The 21697-nt window shown below is 36.1% G+C and overlaps 1 protein-coding gene across 1 annotated transcript in view; it reads right to left on the reverse strand.

The window, feature by feature from the left end:
* Positions 1-21697, reverse strand: part of LOC148953709 (uncharacterized) — a 123955-nt gene that overhangs the window by 87688 nt on the left and 14570 nt on the right. Inside the window, exon 2 of the mRNA XM_089108441.1 lies at positions 21463-21524. Coding sequence (XP_088964567.1) covers positions 21463-21493 — 31 coding nt within the window. The 5' untranslated portion in view covers positions 21494-21524. The remainder of the gene's footprint in view (positions 1-21462; positions 21525-21697) is intronic.

Raw genomic sequence — 21697 nt, forward strand, 5'->3', positions numbered from 1 at the left:
AAAACACGTATGTTTGCCAACCAATATGTTTGATATGATATGGCAAACATAAGAAAAATACGATGTCAAAACACACTAAAAAGGCTGACATAATTTTTGACAGAGGAGGGGGGATTAAAAAGCAAGTTGGGCAAATAACATGTAGGCCTATAAATAAAAGGAATTACTGGGAAAATCGTAAGAGTTTTAAGCTTTGGCGGGTCAAAACACCACTCATGCGTAAGGGCAGGCCAAACAAACAAATAAACTTGAAAAATTGGAATCTACATTCTTTACAATAGCGAGAGTGAAAACTGCAAACGAAAAAGTTTGAAATATTACCCCGTTTTACCCAAATCTAATTAATTCGTTTTACTGTTTAATTTTCCAAAAATTTTATACTTATCCTACTAGTTGAAGAGTATATCAAAATAAGTAACAGAAATGAATCATATGAAAACAAAAGGAATGTAAAGAAAGCGGAGAAAGCATTGAAATATGAACTAAGGAGGATTGAAGTAGTTGTCATGGATAAAATTTCTGAGGATCTCGATGATGCAGCTAGACGGCAAAATAGAAAAATATTGCACTGATATGTTCATACATTGAGAGGGACTAGTCAATGCGGACTTGGTCCAGTTGAAGATAGGAATGGGGCCGCAATTAGCGATAAGGAAAAAACTAAAGAGAGATGGGCCGAACATTTTGAGAATTTGCTTAACCGAGATAGATTTGAAGGAAGAGATATAGAGGAAAATGAAAAAGTTTGTGATAAATTGGATGTGAAGGAAGATTTGTTTTGTGAGGAGGAATTAGCGACAGTACTAAAAAGACTAAAAAATAATAAGGCTCCAGGTGCTGATAAGGTGGTAAATGAGTTTCTTAAATATTGGCTCTGAGGTTAGAAATAAGTTACTGAAGATTATGAATATGATTTTTGAAAAAGGGGAAGTACCTAATGATTTTAGGAAAACCTTAATTAAGCCACATTATAAGAAAGGTCATAAAAGTGAGTGTGGTAATTATCGAGGGATTAGCCTGGTCTCTGTAGGTGGTAAATTACTTAGTAATATGATACTTTTTAGACTGAGAGATGCCGTAGACAAGGCTTTAAGAGAAGAGACGCGCGGTTTTAGAAAAGGTAGTGTATATGTCGACCAAATTTTCACTCTTAGGTTAATAATTGAGAAGTGCCTGAGTTTTCGAACACCTTTGGTCCCCAGTTTTATAGATTATGAGCAAGCGTTCGATTCTGTTGATAGAAGAGCTTTAGTAAAGGTTTTATCCTTGTATGGTATACCAGACAAATACATTAAAGTGATTAGTGCTATGTACAAACACTGCTGCGGTTAAGGTAGGAAATGAGGTTAGCAGTTGTTTTTGTATTAAATCAGGAGTTAAGCAGGGTTGTGTTCTATCCCCCTTTATATGGATTATTTTGATGGACTTAGTCTTAAAGAGCACAGGATATGCAATGGGAGACCACTAAATCAAATGGGGAGGAAAAAGTTTCTTTGACTTAGATTATGCTGATGATTTAAGCATCCTAGAAGGAAGTGTGAGCAAAATGAATGAACTTTTAGAGGTTTTGAGAGTTCAGGGTGCTAGAATAGGGTTGAAAATTAATGTTAAGAAGACTAAGTCACTAAGGTTTAGGAATAAGTGAAGATGAAAAGGTGAAGTTGGGTAATGAAAAGATTGATCAGGTGGACAGCTTCACTTACCTTGGTAGTATTATTAGTAAAGATGGTGGGATCAGTGAAAAGTAGATGTCAAAGTCAAGATGTCAAAAGTAGAATAGCCAAGGCTCAGGGTGTTTTTTTTTTCACAGTTAAAAAAAGTTTGGAAAAACAGGAAGATAAGTCTCCAAACCAAGATTAGAATATTAGAGGCTACAGTGATGACAGTGGTCAAATATGGCTCTGAAGCATGGGCGCTCCGAAAAGCGGATGAAGATTTTTTAGATGTTTTCCAGAGAAATTGCTTAAGGATTGTTCTGGGTACCTGGCTGACTGACCCTATTTCAAACAATAGGCTATACGAAAAATGGACCCCGCTCTCTAGGGCTATAATGAAAGAAAGGTTGAGGTGGCTAGGGCACGTTGTGCGAATGAAGGATGACAGATTGCCGAAGACTGTTCTTTCGGTCAACCGTCTAGGGCTAAAGGGAAAGCAGGTCGTCCTCGTCTGGGGTGCGAGGACGTCATAAAGAAAGATTTAAAGGAAATGGGAACTTCATGGGCGGGTGTAAAAATGTATGCTTTGGATAGATTGGGATGGAGGAGGAACGTGCGTAGCTGTGTTGGCCTCAGGCGGCTTGGTGCTGCGGTGAGTTGTTAGTAGTAGTAGTAGTAGTAACAGAAATACAGTAACAAAAATACAAAATAAGTATGCATATAAAAATATATAAATACATATTAAGTATAAAATAAGTAAGTATAAAATACAAAAATAAGTAAGAATCTTAAAAATATGATAACAAAATATTAGAACAAATATAAGAAAACTAAATCTATAATGTCGAATATATAATATAGGATAACAAAATTGACATGAAAATAGGATAATAAAACTTTCAAAATAGGAAAACAAAATATAAAATAAGTAAGTAACAAAATGAATAATAGAAAATTGATAGTTCATTCAATCACACATCCTCATAAAAGGTTTCATATTGAGAAATTTAACACCGAATTATCATTTTTGTAACATCAACTGTGAAAGGAAGCACCATATATAATAACTTTAGCATAGAGCACAGGATAATTGTGTTTCCAAATGAACATTAAAAATAATTTTTCAATTATATTTATCTATTATGAAATTACGATTTATTTATATATTCAGCACTGTAGCAACTGCTTATATCTGTGTATGTCACTGTGTTTGCTCCCAGCACCTGTATCTTGGTAATTGCGATATACGTTCTAAAATGATCAGAACATGGAATTTCCTGAAGCACCAAGGACAGTGAAAATATCATTTTTAATTTTTAAGGCTGGAACTTGCACAATCACATATCTTAAAACATTAAATAAAATCAAGGATCCAATATTTAATGGAGAAAACCTAAACCTTGACATGCAGTTGTTGGTAGCAGCTGGCCAAAACCAGAGGCAGCGCAGTAGCGCTGCCTTTTAAGTTTTGGACTGATCAGGAAAAAGCTTATTCTGGGATTTCTCGACCCTCTTTTTGGGAGGGGGTATTTGTTTCGGTAAATTAGGGTTCTCTTAGCCCAAGGACTTGAGTTTCAAACTGATCGGAAACTCAAAATTTTTGGCTTATTTCTGGGCCCCTAATCCCCTTCCGCAACAATCCCTTTTACCCTTTCACCCTGAGAACAATCCCTGAAAATTATGGGTCAATGGCGCATCCAACATGAACAGGCCACTTTTGCCATTATAAAAAACAGTTTACAATTCGCATCATTAACGTCCCGTGCCCCAGTGGCTGGGTGGATCATGGTAATCCTGCAGAGAAGTTTACTGAACCTTTTGACGGTTCTGATCAAAGTTATTATCTCACAAACACCATAAGATGTCTTTGGGGTTATGGGAAAGGGACATGTAGTTGAAAGAGGCATAGGAGGGGGACTAGTTATCGTCCAATCTCGTTTTACTCTTCCAAAAGACCACTAGAACTGTTAATTTACAGTTAAATGACCTCCTCCAAAGTTTGTATGACCACTCCTTCCATGCCAAGTGGCCAGGGGAAAAGGAACAAAAAATAATAATGAATTAAAAGCTTATGGCTCTTTAATTTGGCAGCGCTATCGCGTTGGCTCTAGAATTAAAGCATTCAATGTACAAAAAAGTATAAAAAAGAATACCAAAATTCCCAGCTGGTTCTTCTAGTAGCTTAGTTATCATTTTTCTAGTATAAAAAATTTATGTTAATGATTCAGACATGTTGACAGTTCAGAATCAAAACACATTATGTGCACCTTCCATGTTTTAATTTCAATGCACTGTAGGGGATGGGAGGGGTCACACTGTTTTGTTGGAGGGGAGGGGTCGCAATTTCAATAAACAAACAAAAGAACTGGTGAATTGAATGAAAAATATTTGTCGAAGTCACAAAGATCTCGAGATTCTAGAAGGAAACGGGCCCAAAGCATCCGTTCCGACGTGGCGACAAGTTTTGCTTGACATAAAATTCATTTTAACCAGGAAAGCTAGATCAGATAAATTACTATTGCTCCACAAAACTTGGGTAGCTACAAATTACGCACGCAGGGTTTTTTTCAGAAAGGGGAGTAATGGCAAAAACAGGTTCGGAAAGGCTATTGGTTCAGAAAAAGAGGAAGGCGTGGTCTCTTCTAATTGTCATATACGTGATTTAAAACAAGGTGAGATCTGCACTCCACATATTGTGCATGAACTTCACAAGGCATAGAATACTTATGACTGTTATTACACCTATTCATACGCGGCTAGAAGATTTCTTTCAAAATCAGAAGTTCATTGGATCTCGAGCAGCAATGAGTTTGGGGTGAAAATGTCGTGTACATCCACGACAAATAGTGATCATCTTTAGGGGTGGGAGATCAATAGAGACCAACTATTGAGCAATAAGCATTTCACATGGCCTCCAAATTCCCACATGATCTCCAAATACCTCAAGTATAGTTATTAATCTCTATGCATTATTTTGGTGCGTGTAACAAACCAATTAAATTTAGTTTAAAACGGTAAAAAACGAAAACGATAAAATATTTATGCAACTATGCGCTCTTTTCTCATCGACCTAGAACAAAATCACGGTACCAATCATTAACGGTGTTCTATCATGCATGTTCGAGTTAGGAAATTATTTGAATAATACAAAATCTATAACTCTGTTAATCCAGGCTTTGAGATGTAATCTAACGGCTGAATGGAAGTTGTTATGTTTGTTACCTCTACGGTTATGACTGTTCCTGAACATAGGGATATTTGGTTACAGAAGGCGACGAGGTCACCGTCACCTTCTTTCCCAAAAAATGTTAAAAGAAACATTTAACTTCTCTCATTTTCTGCCGGAGATAATGAACTTAAACAATTAGAAAGTGTGATTGTTTTCGAATAAATGAGGCATATTTTTTTAAGTTCAGGTTTCGGGATTCACGGCAATTTGACAGCTTTGGTAGTTCCCTGTGGTGTAACCCACTTTGATTGAAAACCATGCCCACAAATAGAACGTAAAATTCCATTGTCTTTTTAATCAAAATTTCATAGTCAACCCACAAATTCTCGACACGCCATCTCGATGATGGCTAGTCTCCTGGGAATACTCGCTTATGGTCTTTGAGACAGCCAACGTTGAGGCTAGCAAAATGATTTTATGGTATCAAATCCCCTTAATGTTGTTTTCAAAACCCAAAGTTCAATTATTTATAAATAGCCCGAGCAAAGAGGGGGGGGAGGGAAACGTCGCATACATCTATAAAAGACAGTGATCATACTCAGGGGTGGTAAATCAAATACAAACTAACTATTCAACACTAAGCATTTGACATGATCTTTAACGGCAGGGTTTCTCAACTATAGCTATTAATTGTTATTAATAGTTATTAATTAATTATTAATCTGCATGCAGGTCTTTGTTGCGTGCAACAAATAGTTAGATTATAAATCACTGAATGGAAATGGTAAAAAAAGAATGTGATGCAACTATGCGCTGTTTTCTCATCGACCTGGAACCAAATTACGGCACCATGTGTTAACGGAATTTTTTCTGTATTTTGATTTAGAAAAATTATTCGAAGAATAAAAAATCTACAACTCTTTTAATTCAGGCTTTGGGATCTAATCTAACGGCTGAGTTGAAAAATCTGTACTTATTACTGTTCCTGAACAGAGGGATGGGAGACATAGGGTAGGAAGATTATTTGGGTAGAGAAGGTGATGAGGCTGATCAACCTCCTAAAACTATCTAGGATAAGAGTTTAAATTATCTCTCGGTCAACGGTACAAAACATGACAGGGCGCATTCGGGAGTATCTGAATTTTGAAAATAAGAAGAAATGCTAGCAACAAAACAAGGCCTTCATACATAGCTGAAAAGGGGATGGGCGTTTATCAAGCCTCCAATATTGGTCCAAAAGGTCTTATAAGAAGTTGCGGCAGGACACTCCTTCCCTCCCCCACATACACAGAAAAAACGTCTTATCTTAACGAATCAGGCTTATTTTCACAAGGCAATTTTGGAGTAGATATTTTATTCGTAATTCATTCCAAGATTTATGGGAGTTTTACAGCATAGCCTGATACGGCTGTTGCAGAATCTGTGTTCCCAAATAGGTGAGAAATTATATATTTCTATCATATTTATTTAAAAAAAAAAAAAAAAAAAAAAACTCAATAACACACAAAATCAGAGATGCCACAAAAGACCCATGGCCCGTAAAGCAGAAGGATCGCGAATTGATTTTGAGTCTTAGGCAATAGATGAGAAAAGGGCTGTATCTAGTAGGAGGGAGGTGTATGGAGTTTGGGCACCCACCCGAAGTATTTCTCCAACTCGCGAATCTGTCGTAAAAGAGCAGGGGAAAAGACTATTGCTCCTAAAAAACTGAAAGATATTTTTCCTTCTCAAAATTGGGTCTTGCAAACCCATGTAATAAGCCCTCCCCCCCCCCGAAATATTATTTTGGTAAATCATCCTATTCTGAATAAAAATTATGTTGGGAATTCATCTTCTTCCCGGACACAAATCCTGGATAAAGCCCTGGATGCGAGTAAAAAAAATAGATCTATTTACTACAATAATGTACGTAGCAGGTTACTTCGGGTGGGAAGGGCATAATTTAGAAAAAAGGAATAGTCCATCTAAGCACACAGATGAGGGCCCTTTCCCCTCGTAAACCTTGAGATTTCCATATTTTGTCGTTAGCTGTTATCCTACCAATTTCTGATACTTTTTGGGTAATTTTGAAGTTTGTATACGAATTTATCGATTCTTAGCTACTATCATATCATTGTCCCATATTAGTCAAAAGAAATATCAAAAGAAACGATTGATTGGGGACTTAAAACAAAGTTATTTTCAGAATGAAAATCTAACCCATTAAAAACCTAACTATAACCCAGCATGACTTTATTTTTCCGAGTAGGGGTGGAACAAATTCGACCAGGGGTTTGGTTTTAGCAGGGACTATTTCAAACTCCTCCCAAAAATACATTTCGAAGGACATCCGAACAAGACACGCATGCCATGCAAGTGTAATCTCATAACAGGAAGATATTTATGTTGCAGGTTGTAGCACATCCTCAAAGCAATTGAAAACTCTACACTGATGCTTGGAGGAAGCTTTGAGTGTCTCTGACAAGAGGAGCTGAGGAAGAGTATTCTTAGTTTCCTCTGCCGATACGTTTTAAAACATCATCTTCTTTCCCACAGACTGGGTCATCTCTCACCTGGCTCTGTCATAACAGGGTCCGTTGAGACAATCCTTATAAATTTAAGGGCAGTAACTAATTCTATTGGAGTTTCAAACCGCTAGTCTTTTCACCTCACACTCGGGACCGGAATTTGGGAATTTTTGAACAGTATGGTATACCAGCTACCTTCCCCCTAACGATTGATGTCTTTTATTTAAAGTGGAGTGTCTCACTTTATGGGTTTTGGCATGTTGACACCAATTTGAAGGATTTGTATCACCTTCAGGATATTAAATTACATCTCACACACCCTAATTACGTTTGCCATAATTAATACACATATGTTCCGTTATCTTGCTTCAGACATTGAAGCCTCAGTTTAATTATTATACATTTTAATTATTTTGATAGGTTTCAGTACCATATCTGATGTTTACATGAAATTGTGTTGATATTTTAAATTATACAGCATGAATATTTTAAGCATTTTAATTCCTTTGCATTATTTTGTGTATGTTCTACAACAACTCAAAACCTAAACCCTATTTCTGTTTACCATTGAAATAGAAGGTACTAAGGACAGTCAAGTGAAGCTAAAATCAGATTTTTTGAATCGGTTTAGTGGGAGTCAAACTTAACATAGACAAAAAAACAGCAAGGAATTAGCTTAAAAAATCGAATTAGCTTAAAAAAATTGTTAATTTTATGGACGGATTTGGTCGTCAAATTTAGCAAGTATTTTACGCAATTAATTAAAAAAACTTTCCGAAAAATAAGTTTTCAAAGAAAAGTAAAGGCCATTTTAAACTTAAGCTCAGGAGATACAAATACCTGTAAAAATTCAAACTCAAAGGACCAGAAATTACTATTGAAGAATAAATGAAACCCAAAAAGAACATAAATTAAACAAATAACCATAGAAAACAACATACGACCAGTAATAATATAAATGAATAAATAGATCTTAAAGCGAGTAATGCTTAGATTGAATATGAAAATCAAGCTTAAAACGAAAACAAATATTTTGCTATTAAAGTATAAATGAAACTTAAAACGAACAGAAATTAAATGACAATCAATGCGATAAAACATACAATATATATTAATGTAAATGAATAAATAAATCTTATAACGAGTGAGATTTAATTTGAATATGCAAATTATGTTTGAATTAAATAAGAGTAAATACCCACCAGAGATTGGGTGTTATCACATTGTCAAGACATATGACGAGTTGCGTCACTGGCGCTTTAATGGAAGCACCGCTTTTGTTAATTAAGATTATAGGAAACAAATACAAATATACGTAGACCGAATTGACAATACATATTTTTTTTTTCAGTAAACTTATTTGAATTTTTTTTCAGTAAAGTACAAATTATGTTCTCGCTTTTAGAAGGCATAGAGATTTTGAACCCTACTCATATTAATTTATGCTCGTTTTGAGTTTGACTCTATTGTTTATTTTAATATTTGTTTGTTTTCGGTTTCATTTATTTATTGATACTGATTTGGGGTAGTTGTGTGCTTGGTAGATTAAATGATAGTCCGGACGCCAGGTGTTGAAAGTGTGAATCATACCACGACGGAATGGGGCTGCTACGAGAATTAGCCTACCCTCCACCCCCTAAATTGACCATGCGGATTCAAAAATACCAATGGCACTTACTTGCGAGTGGTGGAACACTCCGAAACTTGACATTTATTATATTTTGGTGTTTCATGCAAGAAAATGCATGTTCCACAGAATTTGAGGTGCAGTTTTCTACTCAAATAGAAATGCCTAGAAGCCATAGAATGCTTTCATAACAAACCAACACGATTAGGTAGAAAAAATGGCAGAGTTAAAAATATGGCAAAACTATATGAGTCTTGAACAGTCTTGGAAAGTATAAACAAAATCAAATTGAATATTAGATATATAAATATATTAATTGTTTAAAGTTCCATGAGATCAGTATTTTTTTTTTCACTGTAATTTTATTTTTATTTTCAATTCTTTGATAAATTGAAAATAATACATCTTTAACATAGGAATAATTCTTTTTCAATAAAGCAAAAATTAGGCAGAAGGTTTTAGGTTTTTACAGTTAAAGAAGGGGGCAGTATCCAAATTTTGTTTGTAGTGAAACTACATTTGTTTTGACTAATCTTGAAAAGAACTAATAAATTAAACTGAATATTTGATGCATAATGAAATTAATTGCTGAAAGCTCATCATTTCAAAATTTTATTGTAATTTTGATATTTATTTTCAATATTAAGTACAAAAGAAAACATTTGTAACATAATTCGTTTTCAGTAAGGCGCCAATGACGCAGTAGGCTTTAGGCTTCTGCAGTGAGGCAATACCCAAACTCCTGTTTGTAGTTTTTTTATTCGATTCAAACTTGATTTGCATATTCTATTTAAGTTTCACTCGTTTTAATATTTATTTATTAATTTAAATTAAAATATATTGTATGTTTGTTCGCATTGATTGTTATTTAATTTCTGTTCGTTTTAAGTTTCATTTATACTTTAATAGGAAAATATTTTTTTTCGTTTTAAGCTTGATTTTCATATTCAATTTAAGCATTACTCGCATTAAGATCTATTTATTCATTTATATTATTACTTGTTGTATGTTTTTGTTATGATTATTTATTTAATTTCTGTTCGTTTTGGGTTTCATTTATTCTTTAATAGTAATTTATGGACGTTTGAGTTTGAATTTTAACAGGTATTTGTATCTCCTGAGCTTAAGTTTAAAATGACCTTTACTTTTCTTTGAAAAACTTGTTTTTCGGAATTTTTTTTAATAATTTTTTTTTCGTTTTTGATTGCAGAAAGTTTAGGTTTTTATGGCATGGGGGGGTGCTTACTGTACGATTATTCTTGACTTTAAAAAACGGATCTAGAACTTTCAATTCAAATAGAATGAGGGTTTTTTCAAAGTCTATACGATTACCTCTTTGATAAAAACCTTATATATGAACAATAGACAGCTTGCATAACTTGTGGACAGCGATTGACAACAATGAATGGATTGAAAAAAAAGCTCCAATAAGGGGGTTTAGACCATTTCACTGGCTGACACAAAGGGATCACGACTGTTTTGAATTGACCTTAATAGGATTTTGTGTGCCAAAGCAATATTACATCTATCTCAGAGTATGTATTTTAACCTTGTAATTGGATAAGTATAATAGATTTCCTATGTGTTCTTCCCATACAAAACCCCTTCCTATAAGTTAAAAACCCCCTTTAATAAGTTATGCCCCAGGGCATAACTTACAACGCCTACCCCCGGGCCCTGGTGAGCTGTGTCGATATCGGAGTTTTTTGTTATCAGAACATTGAACTATTTTAACAAAATGTCTATCTCAAAATTTTTATCTGATGTATTTAGGGCGTGAAGGAGGGGGGGGCTAGTCACCCTCCAATCTCTTTTGAATCTTAAAAAGTGAACAAGAACTTTCAATTTTCAGTCAAATGAGACCTCTCCAAATTTTATACGATCATCCCTTCAATAAGAAATAATGGGAAAAATTCAGGAAATCCTTAGATTACAACTCTTGCCCTGAGCGCTGTGGGGGAGTTTTCATCCTCAAAGACCTAATTTCCAGAACTTAAACTACGTTTAATAAAATGGCTGTCTCAAAATTTTGATTGGATGTCTTTGGGGAAAAGGTTGGCGTGAGAGGCGGGTTATTTGCCCTAAAATCACTTTTGACTATTAAAAAGGGCACTAGCTCTTTGAATTTCCAATCGAATGAGCCTATTTGAAGTTTCTACGACACCGCCTTCTAGAAAAACCTTATATGCCCCCAGGGCATAACTTAAAACCCTTGCTCTGAGGGTTTTGGGGAAGTGTCCTCCTCTAAAATATATTTCCTATCTGGAAATCAAGTACGTTGAACAAAATGGCTATCTGAAAATTTTGATTGGATGTGTTTGGGGAAATGATGGGCGTGGGGGGAGGTGACGAGTTTCACTCAGATTCCTTTCGTCTATTAAAAAGGACTCTTGCTCATTATGTTTAAATTGTCGGGGTTTGTTTTGAAGTATCGACGGCTACGCCTCCTATAAGAATATTATACGCCCTCAGGGCAGCGCTATAAACCCTTGACTTTAGTATTGGTGGGGAGAGTCTTCATCAAAAATATATTTTCTGCCTGGGCACCAGCTACGATTATAAAGATTGACCTCTCAAGATTGTGATTAAATGTTTTTGGGAGAATGATGGGCGTGGGGGGGGGCTATTTCCCCTCTAATCAATTTTGACTATTAAAAAGGGCACTATAACTCTCGAGTTCCAATCAAATGGGCCCCCTTTGAAGCTTCTACGACAACCCCTTCTATATGAAGTACCTCTGGGAGAAAAAATAAATAATCAAACAGTTCGTGGTAACGAACTGTAAGTAAGGAGCGACCCGGCTCAATGGTAACCGAAACTCTAGAAAACGGGTTTTTGATACCAATAGATATATCAAAAGAATCAGCTTTTCAATGCTGATTTCAAATATATAAGTTTCATTAAGTTTAATCTTACCCATCAAAAGTTACGTGCCTGAGAAAATTTGTCTGATTTTCGAAAAAAGGGGGAAAGACCCCCTAACAGTTATAGAACCTTAATGAAAATCACACCATCATATTCAGCGTATAAGAGAACCCTACTGTAGAGGTTTCAAGCTCCTATCTACAAAAATGTGGAATTTTCCATTTTTTGTCAGAATAAATATCCAGGTTGCGTGTTTATTTGTTGGTTTTTTTTTTTTGTTTTTTTTTTTTTTTCCCAGAAGTGTTTGTATTGACCAAGTGTTCCTAGAATATCGTGGGAGGGCTCATTGGAACGGAAATTAAAAGTTCTAGTGCTCTTTTTAAGTGACCAAAAAAAATGGAGGACAACTAGGCCCCCTCCCACGCTCATTTTTTTCCCAAAGTCACCCGATCAAAATTTTGAGATAGCCATTTTGTTCAGCATGGTCGAAAATATGATAAAAATGTCTTTTAGGATGACTTGATCCCCCAAAGTCCCCAGGGGGAGGGCTGAAAGTTATGAACTTTACTCAATGTTAACATATAGTATTGGTTATTGGGAAGTATACAGACTTTTTCAGAGGAGATTTTTTCTGGTAGGTGGGGGAAGGAGAGGGTCGGGGGCTATATGGAAGGATATTTCCATGAAGGACGTTTTCATGGGGGAAGGGACATTGCTATGAAGGGGGCGCCGGATTTCCCAGCATTATTAAAGAGAAAGATCAGGAATTAAATAAAAAAAAACAAGTTTTTCAACTGATCAACTGATTGTGATTAAGAGGTCATTTTTAAAGAACTGGAAAAAAAAATTCGAACTATAGTTTAAAGAGCAGGGTATTGACTAGGGGCGAACCCCCTAATATACGTGTTAAAAATTTATGAATATAGAAGTTCGTTACGTAAGTTAATTCTAAGTTACGTATATTTATTACTAATAAAAACGTTCGTAAATAAAATTAAACAAGTTTCGAGAAAGCCATTTAACCAAATATAATATGCAAATTTTGTTTTAATTATTCATGTACGGTGAGCCAAAATCAAAACCTGCATTAATTCGAAAACGTTCAAAAATTAAATAAAAAAAACAAGTTTTTTTAACTGAAAGTAAGGAACGACGTTAAAACTTAAAACGAACAGAAATTATTCCGTATATGAAGGGGCTGTCCCCTCCTCAACGCCTCGCTCTTTACGCTAAAGTTTGACTTTATAACAGCTCAATTTTTTTAAACAATAAAAAAAAATTATCGTAAAGAGCGAGGCGTTGAGGAGGGGACAGCCCCCTTCAAATAAGGAAAAAATTATTTTAGTTTTAAGTTTTAATGTCGCTCCTTACTTTCAGTTAAAAAAACTTGTTTTTTTATTTAATAATAATAAAACATTGGAGCCGTATGGCCTTTACTATAGGCAACGCTACAGCGTTGCCTTTGACTATCAAGGTCATATCCAGGATGTTTTTAAGAGGGAAGGGGGAGGGGTACATACAAATAAGAAACGCATCGAAAATGGGTTTATATGCATTTTTATTAAGTTTTTACGAGCCGGATAAACGTTTCGGGGGGTGGTTATAACCCCATCCCCCCTGGATGCGGCTTTGACAAACATATTTGGATTTCAAAACTAGGAAATAATCCTGAAATTCAATTTTTTATGAAGATGACCTCCGTATATGTACGGAGGACCTCCGTATGTACAAAACCTCCTCCGCTATGTAGGTTTTGGCAGTAGTGGGCGTTACAGTTAAACGTGGAATCAACAGTTTGAACTTTACGGACGTAAAACGTGGTCAAACTTAACTAATTAGTTTTGTTTATTTATTTTTCGATTCAACATGGCAAAACTAACAAAAATCTGGTACTGCTCTAAAAACTTCCTAATTCAGAAACAATCAGAGGAAAAATCTTATGAAAAAGGAATAAATCTTTTTGTTTTGATAATGAGACTTCAGGCAGCGCTTTCAACTGTGGCCGGGCTTGTCCAAACAGATATTTATGACCCCACCCCCTAGATTTTGTAAAATATTTTTTGAAGCTATTTTCAATGAAAAGCCCTTTTTAGTGTTTCCATGAAAAAAATGAAAAAAGACAAGTTTGCTCCGCCTTAGATAAAAAAAAAATTTGCTCCCGCTCTAGATTTTGGTAGCCTTCCTGCACCACTGACTTCCGGCCCATTGCGTTCTTCTAGGTGTAGTTCTTGTAGGAGTCCTTCCTAGGTGAAATACCTCCACCCAGGAAAGCAAGCAGGGGGAACTCGGTCCAGCTCCCTCTCAAAAACTTTAATTTCCCTTGAGTTTATGGGCCCATGCCTGAATTTACACCGTTCTTCTTACACCAATTCTTTACACCGTTGGTGGAGGCATGCCTGTGCATAACTTTTGTGAGTACTTACGTGTTATCCCAACCACACTCAAGAAGTGAAGTTAGGTTAATTATAATGAAATATACCTAACTACGATGAAAATATAACACTTCAGTAACAAAATTATGGAAACTACAACAAAGAATTATGGAAAGCAGGCCGCCTAGAACGCATTATATTAAATAGCTAACCAAAACAACTGCATATATTAAATATTTAATTAAAATATATCTGCATAGTAGTTTATCTCACTCAGGCTAAACTGATTATCTGAGAGTGCATACAGCAAAACCGGGTTTAAACAGATCAAACTTCTTGAGTGTGGTTGGGATAATACATAAGTACCCTTTTATGTATTTTATTATGTCGACAGAATTCCTACCATAAACAAAATTCTCAAAAAGTTAAATTCAACTGATATTAAATCTGATAAAATAGTATTATTCCAGGATGGGCACTTGGCAAGACTCATTTGCTTAAATTAGCTTAATCAGGAGATTAAAAATATGCCTAAAATCACTCGTGGGAAAGATTTGCCTCATAATGTAACGAGGTTAATTATATACCTTTTGCAAGAATGTAAATGTATATACAAATAAGTGTCATTTGCGAAACATAGCAAGCTATACAAAAAGATCCTATGAATTAAACATGTACTATCCAGGGGATCCCCAAGGTAACCATATCCCTCAAAATCTTAAAGTTTTTGCAATTGTCCATGAAATATTCTCCTTTTTTTGTGGCTTAGGTAAATTCCCTCATCCTCCCTGCAGTGACTTAATTTCGTCAAAATTCAGGGGGGGGGGGGGGGGTAAAGTTGGGGCCAATTTTCTAAGAATAATTTTCAATTTTCTAAGAACAAAGATAAATTTGTACTAAAAAAAATGATCTGTTTCTGTTGATGCTTGAATTATGCAGGTTTATCTTAGTTTTGACAGGATTTTGGAAGAAACTGAATTTCAGCTTGGGTTGAGGCAACTGAGGTCTGGGAGGGACAGTTGCCCACTCACTACCCCCTGTCCAAAAAAAGAAACTGCATACTATACGTGTTTGACGGGCTATTCCCAGGGGCGGATCCAGGATTTTTTTTTAGGGGGGGGGGCAAAATAGGTTGATCCGATAAACCTGCGTTAGGAGCAAGTTTAATTATCTAATCTTCGGTTAATTAAGTAAATTACGCTACTTTAGAATAAGTTGGGGGGGGGGCGTCCCCCTCTGGATTCGCCACTGCTTATAACATTTATTTACAAAAAAAAATTCAGTATTAGCAATATCTCAGCAACAGCTTGTAGTACTACACCTATTTAACTAAATCAAAGGAGTTATGCGCAAGGGCGGATCCAGGACCTTTTTTAGAGGGGGGGGGCGCAAAATAGGTTGATTCGATAAACTTGCATTAGGAGCAAGTTTAATTAACGCAAACTTGCGTTAATTAAGTAAATTACACTACTTTAGACGACTTTAGGGGGGACGCCCCCCTACTCTGGATCCGCCACTGGTTATGCGCATCCAGGTTGTCGAAATGGTATAGACTCAATATCTCAGGAATCGAATAGAGCATTAAGTTGAAACTTTCAGGGAAAGCTGATAGGGAAGCAAAGATAAATCAAAAGGCACTATGGTTGTCAAAATGGCATATATACAATATCTCAGGCACAGAATAGGGTATTACGTCCCCCATCAAAAGCTCTCTCGAAAATATGATGCTTTCTATCTGATTTATGTAATCGAAATTGAGCATTGTTAGACCCGCAGTATAAGGGCCGGAAACGTTATCTTGCAAATAGGTAATTCTCTTAATTATAATTTATAAGTTGATTATAAATATATATTCGTGCCTTGGTCGTATTTTCTTATTTTTCTCAAAGAAAACGAGCCCAGTAACCCAGTTGAATGGGATGCTTTCCCCAAGGGTGCTCAAGTTTTTGCTAGGGGAAGACAACTACGTAAAAGGCTTCCGAGGGTAAGGGAGGCCTGGTGACTACAATCCGCTGATACTAGATCGAGCATGCACTGGGGAATTTATTGGGGAGAGTGGACAAATTTGGAAGAAAACAAACAACAGACGATTTACATAGAAAATTAATTCTATAAATTATGTCAGGAGGAGGGCACGAACTTGAAGCTTCTCCATTTTTCTGTGTAGCTGTTTGTACTGCTTGGCAATTCTTATAAAAAAAAAGTGAGACAATAAAGATAACGCAGCCAAAAGCCCGTTTATGGACTTAAGCTATGTTTCCGTTTTATGGACCGACCAGATAGCCATAAACTATTTTTTTTGGGGGGGGGGGGTAACTGCTCTCCCTTGCCACCCCCAAACGACGCCACTGATCATGGGTAGGACATGCATCCTTTAACGGATTATATTTCAGAGCCTTATTTTCGAAAAAAAAATCACGTGAATGACTTCACATTAATATGCATTTAAAAAACAAAGAAGATACATGCTGGTATCGTAACGACGTCATACATTGTACAAAAAGGTTTGTATTTATATAATAGTTTTCATTAGTATTAAATATTTCTTATTATTCGGACGACCCGAAAATATATACCAAGTTAGTGGTTTCCTTCAGGTGAATACACATTTAAATATCACGAAGGAGCCATCGGGATTTTAGAAATGCCAAGGTGGGGCATAGAACAAATTAGTTGAGAACCATTTTGATAAAGTCCAGGAAAATGAGATTTCCAATTGGCTTATTCGTTCGTGCTCTTTCCGTAAGAGCCGTTTCATATTGTCATTCAATAACATAAGAATATAGAATGGTTTATGATTCGTCAGCTCCACCCATCAGAATCAAGTTTACATTCTTGCAGACCTTAGGTAAACCAGTGTGATAGGCCTACTTAGCCAATGTGAAACAATCGTAAAACATGAAACGAAAACGAGGCTGAGTTTTGCCAAGAAATTTCAGAAGTAGCCAACGATATGTAGTTCGATCCTTGTATTTTATTAAATAAAAAAAACAAGTTTTTTTAACTGAAAGTAAGAAGCAACATTAAAACTTAAAGCGAACAGAAATTAGTCCTTAGATGAAAAGGCCTGTCCGCTTCTCAACGCCCCGCTCTTTACGTTACAGTTCTTTAGCTTTTTATAAAATAGCTTTGTAAGAAATGGTATAATCTCAGCGCAATGCGCGAGGCGTTGAAGAGGGGGAATCCCCTTCTATGTAAGGAATACTTTATGTTAACTTTAACTTTTATTGTCTCTCATTAATGTCAGTTTAAAAAATCTGTTTTTTTATTTAATTTCTGATCGTTTTTTAGTTAATGCAGCTTTTATTTGCATAAAAATTTTACTTTTCTTTTGCTAAATGGATGTCTTTACAAATTAACTTACGTAACTAACTTCTATATTCGTATACTTTTCTTCTGGCAAAAAATACAGAGTTGCAGATTTTTGCAGATATGAGCTTGAAACCTATGTTATAGGGGTTTCTAATACGCTGAATCTGACGGTGTGATTTTCATTAAAATTTTTTCACTTGTAGGGGATGTTTCCCCCCTCTTTAAAAAATCGAGTAAGTTTCCTCAGGCTCGTAGCCTTTGATGAGTAATACTAAACTTAATGAAATTTATATATTTAGGATCAGCATTATAAACACATTCTTCTGATACATTTATTGACATCAAAATTCGGTTTTTTAAAGTTTCGATTACTATTGAGCCGTATCGCTTATTTTTTTATTGTTTTTTTTTATTGCGTATGTGTTATTACGTAAATGAAGGGGTTCTCCCCTTAGTCAATACCACGCTCTTTACGTTAAAAGTTAAAAAAATTTGATTCACAAACCCCTGAATCACAAAGGCCGTTTAATTAGAATAGATAGCTCTTTTGAAAGCACTAAAAAAAACTGTAACGTAAAGAGCGAGATATTGACTTGGGGGAGAACCCCGTCACATACGTTATAACTTGTGTTCGTTTTAAGTTATAATATTCCTTCTTACATTTCAGTTGAAAAATATTTTTTTTTTATTTAATTTCTGCTCGTTTTTTAAATAATGCTTGGAAATCCGTTGCCCCCGTCATAGACATGTCCCTTACCCCACCGAAACATCCTCTACAGAAATATGCTCCAGAGTAACCCCCTCCTCTAGCCCCCCCCTTCAGAATAAATCCTTCCTGAAAATGGTTGTATACTTCCCAATAACCAATAAATAATGCTGGCAAGTCCGGCGCCCCCTTCATCGCAATTTCCCTTCCCCCATGAAAACTTCCTTCATGAACAGATCCTCCAACATAACCACCAACCCACCCTTACCACCCACAACCACAAAAAAAAGCACCTGAAAACATCTGTATACTTCCCAATAACCAATACTATATGTTAACATTGGGTAAAGTTCATAACTTTTAGCCCTCCCTCTGGGAACTTCGGGGGATTAAGTCATCCTAAAAGACATATTTATCATATTTTCGACCATGCTGAACAAAATGGCTATCTCAAAATTTTGATCGGGTGACTTTGGGAAAAAAATAAGCGTGGGAGGGGGCCTAGTTGCCCTCCATTTTTTTTGGTCACTTGAAAAGGGCGCTATAACTTTAAATTTCTGTTTCAATGAGCCCTTACACTATAGTCTAGGACCACTGGGTCGATACGTCATCCCTGGGGAAAAAAAACAAACAAACAAACAAACAAATAAACACGCATCCGTGATATATATTATGGCAAAAAATATAAAAATCCACATTTTTGTAGATAGGAGCTTGAAACCTCTACAGTAGGGTTCTCTGATACGCTGAATATGATGGTGTGATTTTCATTAAGTTTCTATAACTTTTAGGGGGTCTTTCACCCTTTTATTGAAAATCAGCCAAATTTTCTCAGGCGCGTAACTTTTGATGAGTAGCACTAAACTTGATGAAAGTTATATATTTGAAATCAGAATTGAAATCTGATTCTTTTGATATATCTATTGGTATCAAAAACCCGTTTTCTAGAGTTTCGGTTACCATTGAGCCAGGTCGCTCCTTACTTACAGTTCGTTACCACGAACTGTTTGAAACGTCCTACCTAATGTTGCTCATTCACATGGGTGTAGGCAGCATATTGTCTAGGGGGGGGGGCAGTCGATAGTGTGATGGAGTTTTATCAACTGCTTTTTCCAAACCATCTGCTTTTTCAGCCATATCTAATGTAAATTTGAAGGTATAGGGGGGGGGGCAGCTGCCCTTCCCCCCCCCTCCCTACGCCCGTGCTCATTCATTGACACATTATAGAACCGTTTTTTTTTTGTTAGTTTCTTTCAGCTTAGCGTGAGACAAGACAAAATAGATCGAAAATATATAACCTGGGCTATATATTTGCATATTGGGGGGAGGGGGTAAAGTATTTGGACAGTGTTAAGTTAAAAAACAATTCTTACTGCATACTATGCAGAATAATTGTACCTAACACATTAGGCATGCAGACCCACTATACTTTACCCCCATCCTCACTTATGGGCAAATAAATATCCCAAACTTGTTTCTAAGGATTATTTTTTTATTTTACTTTAGTATATTTCATTGGGATTGAGCATCAGAAAGACATATTTGAAGAACATTAGGTAGGGTGTATATCGTACAAGTACCTATATTTCTATACATTCTCGATTAGGCCTTGGTTCCAAGATAAAACACAATTTAAATGAAATTGAGCTAGAAATGCTTGGAAAATTCCCACCGATATTTGATTTTGATTAGCTTGAATTTTTTTGAACGAAATTTAGTCAAATCTGAAGAACAGCAGTAATATTATGGGACTACAGTATAGCCTAATATTATTTTCAAATTTTAGACCATAACAGACTATGATTGCCCTTTTAAATATGAAAGTAAATTTCAAAGGCATCCGAAAACTTGTAGAAAGGTCTATACAAATAGATTAAACAGAAGTACAGTGGGTGGTGGTGACAACTTTCCTGTGGTGCCCCTAAGGGCACTAGACACAAACAGGGTCAACTACTGCTAAGAACCGTCCAGCCTTGTGGGTTCTGCCCAGTGTCTGACCATAAGGTAGGGTATTTTGTAGAAACCCTTGCCAATATTGGAAGGACTGAACCCAGAAATGATCAACAAAATCATGCACAGGGGGTGAAATCCCCTGGACAAATGAAGCGCCGGCGATAGCGCAAGAAAACATCGCTAAGGAACAATCCAAAGCGGGACAAAGAGGTTCTGTTGGTAGTGCATTTGTCGCATAGGGCAGCTGATGGTAAAATTCTACTTTAGCTACTTTTGGCTATCTTGGACTGGGGTTAGGTTAGGAAAGTGAAACTTTCTGGGATGGTTCTACAGGCTGAAGTATGTCATGGGAAGGTATTTTGAAGTACCTACATCCACTCCTTCTCCCTCTAGAGGGTCCTGACCTTAAATGACCTTTAGAAATCTGTGTGTTATAAAAGTGAAACCTTGCAAAATAGATCTTCTGCTTAAATGAAGTACAACAAAATTGTTTTCAGCTTTACAACTTTGCTCAATCCCAATTTATAAGGTTTTAAACATATACAAATACATTTCCTAAATTTGAAGTAAAAAACATTGATATGGCTTAAAATTCTTTTCAAATAACAGGAATTGTATTTTCAGAACTGAAGCCAGAGAAAACACAACCGATAACTGAAAATCAAGGTAAAATATTGTTTTGTCAAAATTTTAACCTGTTATGTAGGCAAATTTCGGGACCCTCTAAAGAGAGAAGGAATGGATATAGGTACTTCAAAATACCTTCCCGGGACATACAGCTGATTGGTAGATGACTCCCCCTTCTCTTTTGAGGGACGAATGTTGCCGGTCTAAAGCTTCTGGGTGGGGGTTCTCGGGATGGGGGAAACAATGATGAGCACCTTGACGCTACCAAGGATAGTGCTTCTGCAAAGGGAAATGAAAAAAAAAATCGGCAAGCCCCCTAAAACAACGGGTTTAAGGGGGTACCAATAGACCAGTGGCTATTGGTGCTAATTCCTTCTTGGAGTATGGAAACAATAAGCCTTTGCAGCCTGAGCGATTACTTTGCGAGTCCGTCCCAGAGTGGCCAGATGAAGCGCATTTGCGCCATTTCGGCGCTTTTTAAGGCAGTTGCGCATTAAATTTTCCGAATCGGCGCATTTTTTTAGGGGGAAAATTTCACTCGGCGCATTTTCACAAAAAAAATGGGGTTTTCGGCGCATTTTCACTTTTAGGTGGTGCAACTTTAGATCAAGCACCTGGCAACACTGGATTCCGTCCATAATAATAACAATAAAGATAATTTCAACTTACCATAGATCGCGAACTTGCGAAGGTTATCCATATCAAAGTCTGTTTAGAGAGCCATGTTGTAACTGCAATAAAAAGAGTCTCACTACTTTTCCATTCAAACGTCACTGGATTGGTTATTATGGTAAATCTTTCATAAGAAACACTCGAGGACACGCTCATAAATTTAACAGAAGTTACCATGACAACGTGGTTAAACATGGACAGTCAAATTAATTAATTAACACATTGCGAAAAG

The sequence above is a fragment of the Artemia sp. Qi Xiang Cuo genome, chromosome 3, assembly GCF_049724085.1.
Source record: "Artemia sp. Qi Xiang Cuo chromosome 3, ASM4972408v1, whole genome shotgun sequence".
In the NCBI taxonomy this organism is placed as follows: domain Eukaryota; kingdom Metazoa; phylum Arthropoda; class Branchiopoda; order Anostraca; family Artemiidae; genus Artemia; species Artemia sp. Qi Xiang Cuo.